We start from the raw sequence: 14,044 nt of genomic DNA on the forward strand, positions 1-14,044 counted from the left end.
GCGTCTGGACAAGAGAAACAAAACAACATCAATGCAGACATGGGAATGAAACTGAGGAAGTGACAGATATAGGGGAGGCAATCAATGATGTGATGGATTCCAGGTCCGATGAAGCACTGGTGGGCGTAACGATGGTGACAGTTGTGCGTAATGATGATGACAGGTGTGCGTAATGATGATGACAGGTGTGCGTAACGATGATGACAGGTGTGCGTAACGATGATGACAGGTGTGTGTAATGATGATGACAGGTGTGCGTAACGATGATGACAGGTGTGAGTAACGATGATGACAGGTGTGCGTAATGATGATGACAGGTGTGCGTAACGATGATGACAGGTGTGCGTAATGATGATGATATGTGTGCGTAATGATGATGACATGTGTGCGTAACGATGATGACAAGTGTGAGTAACGATGATGACAGGTGTGCGTAATGATGAGCAGCCTGGCGACCTCGAGCGCCAGAGAGGGGGAGCGGGGACAGACGTGACAGGTAGGGGTAATACTAATAAATAACTCATAAAATTCATAAAACATAATTTCATCCTCAGTACCTCCAGTTTCAGTTCCTCCTCTTCATCACCACAGGTTTTCCACCTCTGCAACCTACCTCTTTACTCTGTATTTACTCCTTTCTTCTAAGCCGCTTGTGGCTAGTCACAATAAAGTGCTATTATGGGTTTACAGATTAGAGCTTCTCTTATCAGGATATATATTAGCTGCTTTGATATGAAATACAGCCGCTCCCCATTGGCCTTGATACCCCTCTTGATATGTATGGAAGGTTGATATGTATCAAATCAAATCAAATGTATTTATATAGCCCTTCGTACATCAGCTGATATCTCAAAGTGCTGTACAGAACCCCAGCCTAAAACCCCAAACAGCAAGCAATGCAGGTGTAGAAGCACGGTGGCTAGGAAAACTCCCTAGAAAGGCCAAAACATAGGAAGAAACCTAGAGAGGAACCAGGCTATGTGGGGTGGCCAGTCCTCTTCTGGCTGTGCCGGGTGGAGATTATAACAGAACATGGCCAAGATGTTCAAATGTTCATAAATGACCAGCATGGTCAAATAATAATAATCACAGGCAGAACAGTTGAAACTGGAGCAGCAGCACGGCCAGGTGGACTGGGGACAGCAAGGAGTCATCATGTCAGGTAGTCCTGAGGCATGGTCCTAGGGCTCAGGTCCTCCGAGAGAGAGAAAGAAAGAGAGAATTAGAGAGAGCATACTTAAATTCACACAGGACACCGGATAGGACAGGAGAAGTACTCCAGATATAACAAACTGACCCTAGCCCCCTGACACATAAACTACTGCAGCATAAATACTGGAGGCTGAGACAGGAGGGGTCAGGAGACACTGTGGCCCCACCTGAGGACAACCCCGGACAGGGCCAAACAGGAAGGATATAACCCCACCCACTTTGCCAAAGCACAGCCCCCACACCACTAGAGGGATATCTTCAACCACCAACTTACCATCCTGAGACAAGGCAGAGTATAGCCCACAAAGATCTCCGCCACGGCACAACCCAAGGGGGGTTGATTTGATTTGTTGCTATGAATTAGAACGCGAAACTATTGAAACAGCTTCTAAACTCAAGTCATGAACAACGATGGTAACAATTCATGAAAAAATAGATCCAGTTACATATCTGGATATTATTTTTGGGATATATCATATCTTACCATTTTGACAATATTGATAATATTATTTTTGCGCTGGTTGGCTGTACCTGCACCAACAATCCAGTATTTTTCCTTCATTGCTTATCCTCCAGATTATTTTTAAATAGGGAGCACATTTTTTCAGCAGTTTTATTTCCATGACTGTGTCACGGATCCCTCTGGAACTTTCATTGCGCACACCTGGCCCCTATTTCCACTGATTGTATTTGTATATATGTGCCCTTTGGTTTCCATTGAGCTGTCGATTATTGATACAATGCCCGTTGGTTCGTGTGAGTACCTGTGCTGTGTGTTTTGGATTTCGTACCATTGTGGATTGCGCAGATGATTACGGGTCTCGTCCTGTGTGTTAATCATTGTGCGCTTGTGTTATTTATTCGAAGTACTCCTCGCTCTTTTGTTTGGGTTTCAACCTTGTGTGTTGGATACATGTTTGTTTGGTCTTCTTCCCCGTGCCCTTACACGGCACGCCTTAATTTGGGTGTAATAAAAAAAAATATTACGCATTCCTGCGCCTGTCTCCCGAATCATACATACCGACGTGACAGACTGATCAAAACTTGTTTGCAGCAGACATATGGTGAGCAATATGTTTGAAACATCGAATCATAATAAAAATCACAGTATCGAATCGCAATACATACTGTAAAAATGTGAGAATCGCAATACATATCGTATCGGCAACTATGTATCGCTATAATATTGTATGGTGAGGTCCCTGGCATTTCCCAGCCCTAGTATGCATCCATGATTAATTAGGTGCCTACAGCCTCTCATACACTTACTCTACTGTATGTGTCCTCAAGTAAATTAAACCAATAAGCAACATTTCAGGAGATGTGTTTTTATTCCCTTGCTCAGCAGCTAAGAACACACTGTTTTTCCAAATTTTGCTCAATATGGCTTCAAACAAAGGAATGAGTGCATGCAGAGTGCAGTATGATGTAATATAGTCAAATATACAGTAACTATGCAGTGGTTGACGTAGTTCTCTGTAGGATTTTGAAAGTTGAATTATTGAAGACTTTCATTTTCTATAACATCATCATACCTCTGCAATGGTGTACTGCTATGCCCCACTACAAACCCATACTGTAGTGTTTCATTATTTTAAGTGAAACTGGTCAATCATACGTTATGTTTGCTATGCTGTAGCCCAGCACCACCATTTGGCTGATTTCTGGTTCATCTAAAATTGTGATTTCAGTGTTTCTCTGGGAATTCAGTTGTTCCTCCTGAGAAGAAAGACTCAGTGTCACATATACTCCCATTTAGAGCCCTGATTGCAGCAGATGGATCAGGTGATGTGGATGTGGACTGAAAGTGAATCTCCTGCATTAGCAGTGATCCCTTCTGTTTAATCACCTCAGAGCCTCTGGGCCAGTGGCCCGCACTCTGAGCAGAGAGAAAGCTCTGATAACCTGGGCCTCTTAAAAATAACATCATTTCATTTCATATGATGGGATGTGTTTTCCTTTTCTCTGCATACAGAAATGGAAAAAAATAAATTGAATGTGCCTCACAAGGGTCTGATAACCACAGATGCTACCCCATGCCAGTAATGGATTCAAGTCTGGCAGTTATACTTTCACGCATTTGTCATCTTGGGCCCGCCAGGTGTTGTTTTTAGTTGTAAAAAGATGCTGAGCATCTCCCACTGAATAATTTTTCATGTCTCTGCAAACTCTCTCCCTATACTACTATGTTTCCAATGGTCCCTCTATGCAGTGCTGAGATTCAACAATTCTAATGTTAAGATTTTCAAACGGCTTACCAATGGCTCATACTGACTAGAGTCTTCCCAGTAAGATTAGTGCACAGTGGTAGACACAGACCCATGGCCAGGTTATCACATAGACCCATGGCCAGGTTATCACATAGAACCATGGCCAGGTTAACACACAGACCCATGGCCAGGTTATCACATAGAACCATGGCCAGGTTAACACACAGAACCATGGCCAGGTTAACACACAGACCCATGGCCAGGTTAACACACAGACCCATGGCCAGGTTAACACACAGACCCATGGCCAGGTTAACACACAGACCCATGGCCAGGTTATCACATAGACCCATGGCCAGGTTATCACACAGACCCATGGCCAGGTTATCACACAGACCCATGGCCAGGTTAACACAGAGAGCCAGGCCAGGTTAACACAGACAGAGGCCCAGGTTAAAACATTGAGAGAACCAGGCCAGGTTCACACAGACAGAGGCCCAGGTTAATGACACAGAGAGCCAGGCCAGGTTAACACAGACAGAGGCCCAGGTTAATGACACAGAGAACCAGGCCAGATTAACACAGACAGAGGCCTAGGTTAATGACACAGAGAGCCAGGCCAGGTTAGACAGAGGCCAGGCCAGGTTAACACAGACAGAGGCCCAGGTTAATGACACAGAGAGCCAGGCCAGGTTAACACAGACAGAGGCCCAGGTTAATGACACAGAGAACCAGGCCAGGTTAACACAGACAGAGGCCCAGGTTAATGACACAGAGAGCCAGGCCAGGTTAACACAGACAGAGGCCCAGGTTAATGACACAGAGAGCCAGGCCAGGTTAACACAGACAGAGGCCCAGGTTAATGACACAGAGAGCCAGGCCAGGTTAACAGTATCTTTCTAGCTGGCAGTGAGTCAGCACTGCGCTGGCAGAGAGTCTTGTTTCATGCGGCTCACAAACCTTTGTCGCAAATTGCCTCCAGGAGAAACAACATGGCTTAATAATGTGTTAAATTGGACATGATCGTTGGACATAGGGCTAATTTTATGCAACCTCTTATTGCTTCTTCTCCGTCTCCATTAATCTGGCCATTTGTTTTTTCTCCCTGGCTGCAAGAAAGGGGATAGTGGGAGGAGGACGGGGAGTTTGAGAGCGAGAACAAGAGAGTTAGAGAGCTAGTTAGAGAACAGAAATCATATTTTTTTGGGGCATGATTTTATACAATTGTTACTTCTGACATTTGTTTAGAACAATTCTCATTCAGCAAGCATGTTATTGAGGAGTTTTGAGATTTGAGAAACACTTAAAGCGAGCAACAAAAGGCCAGGAGGATGTGCCTGCAATTTGCATGCAGACTGAGGCTCAGGTGTTTAAAAGCCTACTAGATACAGTACAAGGCAGTCTCCTATAATGGTGCCCAAAACAATATCCCTTGGTAGCCCATAGATGGGGACATATATTTTACAGGAACAAAGAGTAGAATCTTGGGCTAAAGGTAGAAATATAGCATCCCGAATATTCCCTGGCCTCTTTTGAAGCCCCAGAAAGAGTTGAGAAAGGCGAGAGTCAACAAGGGCTTTGCATGGCAGTATATATTATTATGATGACATAATACACCTTTTCCTTTGGTCAGCACCAGTGTTTTCATGTGTCTTGTGTTTTTCCTCTGCAGGTTGGATAGTGGTAATAATGTAAGGGACAAGAACCACGCTAAATTGATGGATGTTTTTCAAGAACCCAACTTTGCTGTGCTGGCTTCAAACCTGGAACAGATCAACAAAGGGGACGAGAATGGTAAAGACATGTGTATGTTGCTTTGCTAGAAACACATTAGGCCTACTTGAATTAAAAAACAAAACAAAAAACAAATGGACACACCAAGACCTAATTCTTCTCCACAGGTGTAGCTATATTGTATCATATTGTACTGTATGTTATAGCATTTTACAATGTGTTTTTATGAAGGAACAGAGGGAATGCTGCTACATTATCACGGTACATTATGTCACAATCGTAGTACGAGTTCTTATATGGAACAAGATGCTCCAGTACGCATTGTTTTCACCTCCACTATTTAGCTTGGCTGTGACCTTTACAAAGCTGAAAGGCAAGAAGCCTCAGCCTTGATATTTAGTGACCTTAACCTTTGCTGCCTGTTTTAATGCCCAGAGACGGTCTAATGAATGTGTGGAATGTTTTCGTACGTTTTTTTAATTCTGAAAGAACTTATCATCCTTTCGCACGACACTCCCATCCTTAACGACCCTGAATGTCAAAGGGTAAAGGCCACTCACACAGAGGAGGGGAAAGGTTATTACTTTTGTCATTCCTTCCGTTCATCCTGTAAATACATCAACATAAAGATGTTCAATCAGAGTAATAGAAAAGGCAGAGGCCTTATTTAAGATTGAAAAAATAGGCTAATGATTTCTATATTTCCACAAAATTTGTCCCATGATTACTTTCTATAATGGCTTTTATTTTATTCTCATTGCATTCTTATCACAAATTATTGAGCACAAGAAACACAATGATGATGATTAATGATGAGCATTTCATTTTTCTCAAGAAAAAGATGAATTCCCCTTTTCAGCTTGAATTAACTCTAATATGCCTCGTCTTTGTACCAAACCATTACTTTGTGCAGCCTGTTTGAAAAAAACATGACCTGTGCATTTTACCAAATGAAAGAGAGGCTAGAAACATACACTGAGTGCACAAAACATTAGGAACACCTGTTCTTTCCATGACTGACCAGATGAATCCAGGGGAAAACTGTGATCCCTTATTGATGTCACTTGAAAAATCCACTTCAATCAGTGTAGATGAAGGGGAGGAGACAGGTTAAAGAAGGATTTTTAAGCCTTGAGACAAGTGAGACATGGATTGTGTATGTGTGCCATTGAGGGTGAATGGGCAAGACAAAATATTTAAGTGCCTTTGAAAGGGGTATGGTTGTAGATGCCAAGTGTGCCGGTTTGAGTTAAGAACTGCAACACTCCTGGGTTTTCCACGCTCAACAATTTCCTGTGTGTATCAAGAATGGTCCACCACCCAAAGGACATCCAGCCAACTTGACACAACTGTTGGAAGCATTGGAGTCAACATGGGCCAGCGACCCTGTGGAATGCTTTCGACACCTTGTAGTGTCCGAGTCCATGCCTCGACGAATTGAGGCTGTTCTGATGGCAAAAGGTGGTGCAACTCAATATTAGGGAGGTGTTCCTAATGTTTTGTACACTGTGTACATTGAGCTGAAAATGAAAAATAATTAAAGAAAGGAAATAGTATAGTATATTAAAATGTAATCTTATATAGGAAATACAGTATGTTAAAGTACTCTCACATTGTGCATCAGTGAGTTCACAAGGGAATTAGTTGATATCTGATACTATCTCTTTGTTCCGCTCTACAGAATCACACAACCAGGACAGTTCTTTGAAGCTAGACAGTCTCGACACCCCTCCTAAAGCCAATCTACCAAAAGGAGGCCCTGAGAGTGAGAGGACCTCACTTAGCCCATCCTCACCTCTCAGCCCAACAGAGACCCCTGAGCCCAGCACCACTACTGCTGATGACTCCTCATCCACTCACACCATCTCCCTCACCTCCTCCTGCTCCACCAAGTTGGTGAGTCACTGGGCTCTTCCAGAGGACTGTAGTGACAAGGCTGCCTTCACCATGATGGAGACAGGGAGTGTCTCGGCCCTGTCTGGGGGGGACTGCCTTATGCCACAAAGCCGCACCTGCCTGGGCTGCTTCATCGAGAGCAAGGACGCTACAGAGCCTGAGCCAGGGCTGGACCTGGGCCGGGACTATGACCCCTGTCCTGTCTCCTGTCCTGACATGGCCATGCAGTGCATGAGTTCTGGTATCCGCTACGGGGATCAGCTACTCTCAGACCAGCTCCTCAGCTACCCAGAGCACAAGGTTAGAGCGGTGGAGAAGACAGATGAGGAGAAGTCAGCGGAGGACAGTGACTCGGAGGATGCCACGTCAAAGAGTATCTACGAAGGCCTGCTCCTGGACAAGTGCAACGGTGAGGAGGCTCTGCTGGCCAACTCCAGCCAGGACTGGGGCTGCTTTGAGTCCTTTATCAGCGAGAGTAAGATCGAGCTGCTGGACCTCTGCTCTAAGAACGAGCTCTCTGTAAACCTCTTCTCAGAAGAGGACGTAGACAACTATATGTTTGATGATGAGGACTCCACCCTGGGCAGCGACGTGTGCTCGCTGAAGATCCGCTACGAGTCCTTCCAGGACAACGTCCGAGAGAAGACCAACACCATTCAGGAGGAAACCCAGTTCAACTTCTTCCCAAGTGTCGTCGCCAAAAAGGAGGGAGAGGGAGCAGTGAAGAAGGAAGCTGAAGTGCCGCAGGTGAATGGAGAGAAGGTCGAAGTCTGGGCGGCTGGAGAAAAGGTTGACAAAAACAACAGCAGCAGCTCTGCTGAAGTGATGCCCAGTGTCAGTCCAGAGAGCAGCTACCTGTTTGACTTCAACAACTCCACAGAGGACTCTGGAGAGTACAGCGATGACAGCTCCTGTACTGGATCCTCCCTTGACACCTGCCAGACCAAACGGAAACACTGCTTCCTCTCCAGGGAGAACTCCAGCTCCTCCAGTCAGCTGAGCTATGGGCTGAGGTCCAAGAGGAAAGTCCGATACAGCGACGACTATCTGTACGACGTGGATTCTATCGAGAGCGAGAAGAACACGGAGAAAAAGGAGAAGCAGCCGGTGGGTCCAAAAAAAGAGGAGGATGACGACTGGTGTCCAAAGAAGAGGAGAAAATCCTCACGAAAAGAGCCTCCGGTGATAATCAAATACATCATCATAAACCGATTTAAAGGGGAGAAGCACATGTTAGTAAAGCTGGGAAAAATTGACACATCAGAGACAACAGTAAGCTTAAGTAAGGACTTAGTTCATAAGTACCATAGAATGGCCCCTCTGAAAGACTACTGGCAAAAGAGGCGCCAGAAAATGCAGGAGCAGCGCAGGCTGGCTGCTGGTGATAAAAACACATTTCCGAATGGCTGCAGGCGTTCCCTTAATTCTAGCCTGACAAAACGAAAATACAGGATTGCAAATAGAGTCCGGATTCAAAGAATTCACACTGTAGAGCTCTCGCCAAACCACGCCGATCACAAGCAAGAGGTGCGAGCAGCTGAGGATCAGGCTGCCTGTACAGATATGGCATCAATAACAACAACAACCTCTGACTGTGCCGCTAGATTAGACCAAGGAAGTGTGACAGGAAAAAGCAGATCGCTAGAGAGGGAGGGGAAAAGACTTGGAAATAAGATTTTGAAAATAAGGAAATTTAAAAGCGAGGCCAGACTGAAGTCGAAAAAAATGACAGAGGCTCAGCAGGAGGATGGTAAAACTGTGGTACACCTACATGAGGTTGGCCCACTATCCCCAAGTCAGCACCCTGACATAGTTTACTCTAAAGCAGGTAGCCCCCAGCTTTGTGATGACTCTACTGTCAGTGTCGACCCCACTGAAAAGTCTACTTTTACACCAGCCCCCTGCTCCTCTTCCAGCACAATGACCCATCCTGTAAATGTGAATAGTGGTCTGCCTGTCATCCCCGGAGGCTACCTACAGACATTACTAGATGCCTCTGACTCATCCAGTAACACTGGACTGTCATATTACTCCCAGCAGCAGCAGCAGCAGAATCCCCGACAACAGTTTCCCCATGGGCTCTACCAGGAAGAGAATCCATTCACTAACCTACAGCTGGCCCAGAGCTGTGTTCTATCTCCTCCCTCAGAGTCCGAGCTCCAACAATCCCCCTCTAACTCCAATCAGATGGAGCCAAACTTCACTCACATATCATGGCAGTCTGGAGGTGAACAGCTACCATTTACATCTGACATTCCACCTGAATCTGCAGGCTTTTCCAACACCATGCCTTTGCCAATGACAAACAACTTGCCCTTGTCAGGATATAGTCAAGTCAATGTAGATGGTAACAGACTGCTGAATGATAAGGCACATTTACCTGAAGAGCCACCAGGACCAGACTCAACCCTACAGGCCAGCCGGTCAGCTGAAGAGGAACAGGTGCAGTTCCATAGAGTCACTCTAAACACAGAGAACAGCAGGCTGGCCAGCTATGACTCTATGGGTTCACTGTCGGCCTCCTCTAGCAACTACAGCACTATGAGTCACAAGTCCTGTGAGAAGGAGAGTGAAGAGGATGTGAACGAGAACTTCTTGGCCCACTGTAGTCCCAAACTGGTGATCCAGCAAAGTACTGATGAAATCACTCCCCTTAGGGAGTCCACAGACCTACTGGACATCTCCAACTTCACCCCCGATAAGTTCAGGCACTCGTCGTTGTCAGAGATGTCGCCACCCGACACACCAAATCTCTCCCCACAGGTGATGGGTCCAGAAATGAGGGAAAGCCTAGGAAAGGCCAGGGAGTTTCAAGGAGAGACAGGAGACATGACTCTCTCAACTACACCTGATGGGACTAAGTGGGACTGTAATGTCCTGCCACAACAAAACCATGATGGCAGAGCGATAAACAATCATCAGTTCCAGTTCCATACTTTCAATGACAATGATGGCACAGGGTTGGGTGATAAGATTGACGGCACGGACGTCTTTGATGAGCAGGCTGAATCTATTGGAGGCCGAACTAAAGGTCCCAAGTCAAAAAGGAAAACAACCAGTAAACAGAAAACCAAGACTCCAAGGGCCCCCAAGACAGAGAAGAACAAAGCCCCTAGACAGAATTCTCGTTCATCCAAAAAGCTAAAAGCCCTGCTTGATGCAAAGGCAAAGGCGAAAGGTGAAGAAAGTGAAGGTCTTGCTGGACTGTCAGAAGACTGGCCTTTACTGGTGGAGCACGGTGGGGGCTGGGTAGACGGCGGAAACAACAACAACAGTGCTGTGGATGACGACCAGCGAGAGTTTGAGGAGCCCTCCAACATCCTGTCCAACATAGTCTCTGGGATGGCAGAGGTCGAGAGGTTTATGAAGGTGTCCATCGAGCCACTATGGGACCCCATGTCTGGACTCTGTCAGCCTCCAGAGGCCAACAGCCTTAAAACTAAGACACTCAAAATCCTGGCGGGCACAACAGCTGACGTCAGGAAAAAGGGTGGTTATGCCACCTCCCCTGGGGCAGGAAGGGGCAGGAAGGCAACTGGCAGGGGAGCCAAAAACCAATCCAAGTTCATTCCTTCAAACCCCTTCTTCCCCCCTCTCACTCTAGACTGCAACATGTTCAACAAGTCCAGCCTCGGTATACCTGGCATCTGTGGGCCCGCACACAAAAAAATGTACCGTCACAAAACCAGTGCAAAATTTGCTGGAGACGAAAACAATACAGGGAAGCGGGACTCGAGCAAGAACGTAGCTCTGATGGCCTCTTATGAGAAACTGAGGTAATATTTTGTAACAGTGGCTGCAAAATACGTCCCCCTCACTCTATTTCCTCCCGCCTCTTGATCAGTTCCCTGGGTTCCCTTACTGCTCTCACTTTTTGACTTAAATCCAAGTGTTGCATGGCAAAGACATTAACCCTGACTACCCCACCTCCTTCTTTTACCCTGAAACAACTTGCATGTGAGCTTTTATTTGTTCCGGCAAAACTACCTATTGTGTGATTGATTGTCTCTAGCTTGACTGTGATTTCGAACTACCGTGGCTGCTTTTTGTTTCTGACTGCTGCTTGATTCACCTTTCTTGGTCTTTAGTTTGTTTTGTTTTTTGTTACTTTAAGTTTGACTTTTGTATAATAAGAAAAATTGCCTTGAAACTGTTTTGAAAATCATTTTTGTGATACTTAATGGTTTGCTTTGTTTTTTCAATTCTCCATTTCAGCGGAACAGATTGCCCCTCCTTAACAATGTCAAAATTCAGTTTGTGGCTCTCCACAAATGTTTAAAATAACAGTTCAAAGGTTGTCCGTCCTTACATTTAGTCAATGGTTGCCTTCAGTGCACAAAGCGAGAGTGGAGTAGAGTTAGTCATGAGGGAACAATAGAAGTGTCCTATCATTACTGATACCACCCAGCCATTCCATTTGTGGATGTTTTACTGGTGTAGGAGAACTGTATCGCTGTTCTGCTGGGAACCAGACTTTTCAGAATAAAAAAGGGACATTTTTGTATTAACGATAAGACGACTTTCTCATACTGTCCTAATTTTCTTAATATCTTGAAATGGCATTATTTGTCATTGGCTTTTTGCCATGGTTTGGGGAGAGGAGGTGGGAGGGTAAGTGGAGTAAGTACCCAGAATTGCAATTTGTTAATGCTATTGTACAGAGACATATGCACTATTTGCAGAATATGACGATAATTATAATTGTTAAAAATGGAATTATGTGCCAAACGTTGAACAAGTATCTGTATAAACATTTTATATCTATATGTATATTGGCTGTTTCATGTTCTTTTTGTTAGGGTTGGGGGGTGGGGGTTCTGGACTTCGGTGGCCGGTCGACATTCTAGAGAACTTACACTTCATTCCGTTTGCCAAGCACCTGCAGCTGACAGTGATACACCTTTTACCAAAATGCAAATGACTGTCTTTTCATTCATACATTCCTTTGAAATGATTGCCATCTGAACTCAAAATCAACAGCCAGCATGGCGATACAGAGAAGGGGATTAAATAGGTCCTGTGGAGAGCTGCCATAAGCTGTTTCAGCAACTAAAAAGTAGCACTGTGTCAATAAGAAATCTTTATGCTCTAACAGGTTAGTTCAATCTTGAGGTTTGAATTTGTACTCTACTCAAGGTTAGTATACTGCTTCATGTAATCTCATGTAATCTCATGGATTCACCTACCACCGCACAAACATGGAGCTCTGTATTAGATTTCTACAATGTATTTCAATTTACATGAATTCATACTATCCATCAGAGATTGAATATTTATTGTGAAGACCTTTTGTCTCTCGAAACTCCCCTTCCCCTCCATCTTCTCCAAGTTGCCAGGCTAGCCATTGAGACTGGGGATCAGGACAGGTGTCACCACCAGGTGGTGTGGAGTAGACTGCCTTATATCATCCCTGCCCATTGTTAATTGAATGTATTTGACTTCCTCTCCAACACAAGTTTTCTATGATGTACCACTGTTGAGCTGCCTGTGAAAGGTGCTTGAAAGCAAATGAACTTACAGGTAACTGAAAAAAGGATGAAGAAATCCTCTGTGCCCTATTTATGAATGTATAAGATACTGTTATGTTTGATGTAATTCTGCCATGATTTTGACATTAATTAGAATTGTGTTTTGCCATTTTTGTTGAAAAGAATATTGAGCTTTATAAATATTGTCAGAGTTGTTGCCAGAGGGATTCCACAAGAACTCCTGACATCCTCCATGAATCTTGTATATTTTTCAGTGTGCCAATTTGTAAAATATTTTCTAAGTGTATATTTTTCTTAGAAAGTGTTGTGAAGTATTTGTAAATGTGGATACCCTTTTTTCGCCTTTATAGGCAGTGAAAGGGATGTATAATGACATGCCTTTGGTTTTAAAAACCAAAATAACAAACATGACAAAAAAAATTATAAAAGGAGAGAGGGAAAACACTGGGAAAAAAGTTGTAACATTTTGTCGGAAGTTTTGTAATCAGACCAATCTTGTTGTGGGAGTGTAGTGCTACTGTGTAAAAAGTATGATAAAACAAAAAGAAAAACTGAAATAAAGACATATTTGTGATTTTATTGCTGTTTTATAAATCATTCTAGTATCATTTTGTTTCGTTGTAACTGTTGCAAAGGTTTAAATATTTGTGAACAAGCCTGTATGGTGACAATGTAATATTGGTAACTTGCTGAGTTTTGTAATAATGTTTATGGAATAAATATAAAATAAAAATGAGGTTTTGATTCCTGCTTTCAGATGAGGTCTCCATTTTCTTCTCTCCGCGGACTGTATGACATCTTTCTGAGAATGTATACAGTCCTTATGTTGCATGGATCTTAAAGACCCTCAAAAAGTGTTGATATTACATTTTACTTGTAGTCTGTGTAGTTTGTCTGCAAATAGATTGACTCCACAAAATGCTAAATATGTTACTTCATATATAGTAACAGTCAAATGTTTGGACACAGCTACTCATTCAAGGATTTTTCTTTATTATTTTTTACTATTTTCTACATTGTAGAATAATAGTGAAGACATCAAAACTATGAAATAACACATATGAAATAATGTAGTAACCCAAAAAGTGTTAAGCAAATCCAAATCGATTTAAGATTTTAGATTATTCAAATTAGCCACCCTTTGCCTTGATGACAGCTTTGCACACTCATTCTCTCAACCAGCATCACCTGGAATGCTTTTCCAACAGTCTTGAAGGAGTTTCCACATATGCTGAGCACTTTTTAGCTGCTTTTCCTTCACTCTGCGGTCCAACTCATCCCAAACCATCTCAATTGGGTTGAGGTTGGATGATTGTGGAGGCCAGGTCATCTAATGCAGCACTCCATCACTCTCCTTCTTGGTCAAATAGCCCTTACACAGCCTGGAGGTATGTTGGGTCATTGTCCTGTTGAAAAACAAATTATAGTCTCACTAAGCGCAACCAGATGGGATGGTGTATCGCTGCAGAATGCTGTGGTAGCCATGCTGGTTAAGTGTGCCTT

General features: G+C 43.9%; 1 protein-coding gene across 1 annotated transcript in view; it reads left to right on the forward strand.

Annotated features, from left to right (window-relative positions):
• LOC139418355 (neurite extension and migration factor-like) overlaps window positions 1-11,440 on the forward strand; it is a 31,511-nt gene extending 20,071 nt beyond the window's left edge. The window contains exons 2-4 of the mRNA XM_071167746.1: window positions 5,095-5,216; window positions 6,838-10,828; window positions 11,268-11,440. Of these exons, the coding sequence (XP_071023847.1) occupies window positions 5,141-5,216; window positions 6,838-10,828; window positions 11,268-11,331 (4,131 nt within the window). The 5' untranslated portion in view covers window positions 5,095-5,140 and the 3' untranslated portion in view covers window positions 11,332-11,440. The remainder of the gene's footprint in view (window positions 1-5,094; window positions 5,217-6,837; window positions 10,829-11,267) is intronic.
• The last annotated feature ends 2,604 nt before the right edge of the window (window positions 11,441-14,044 follow it).

Source organism: Oncorhynchus clarkii, chromosome 10, assembly GCF_045791955.1.
Source record: "Oncorhynchus clarkii lewisi isolate Uvic-CL-2024 chromosome 10, UVic_Ocla_1.0, whole genome shotgun sequence".
Lineage (NCBI taxonomy): Eukaryota > Metazoa > Chordata > Actinopteri > Salmoniformes > Salmonidae > Oncorhynchus > Oncorhynchus clarkii.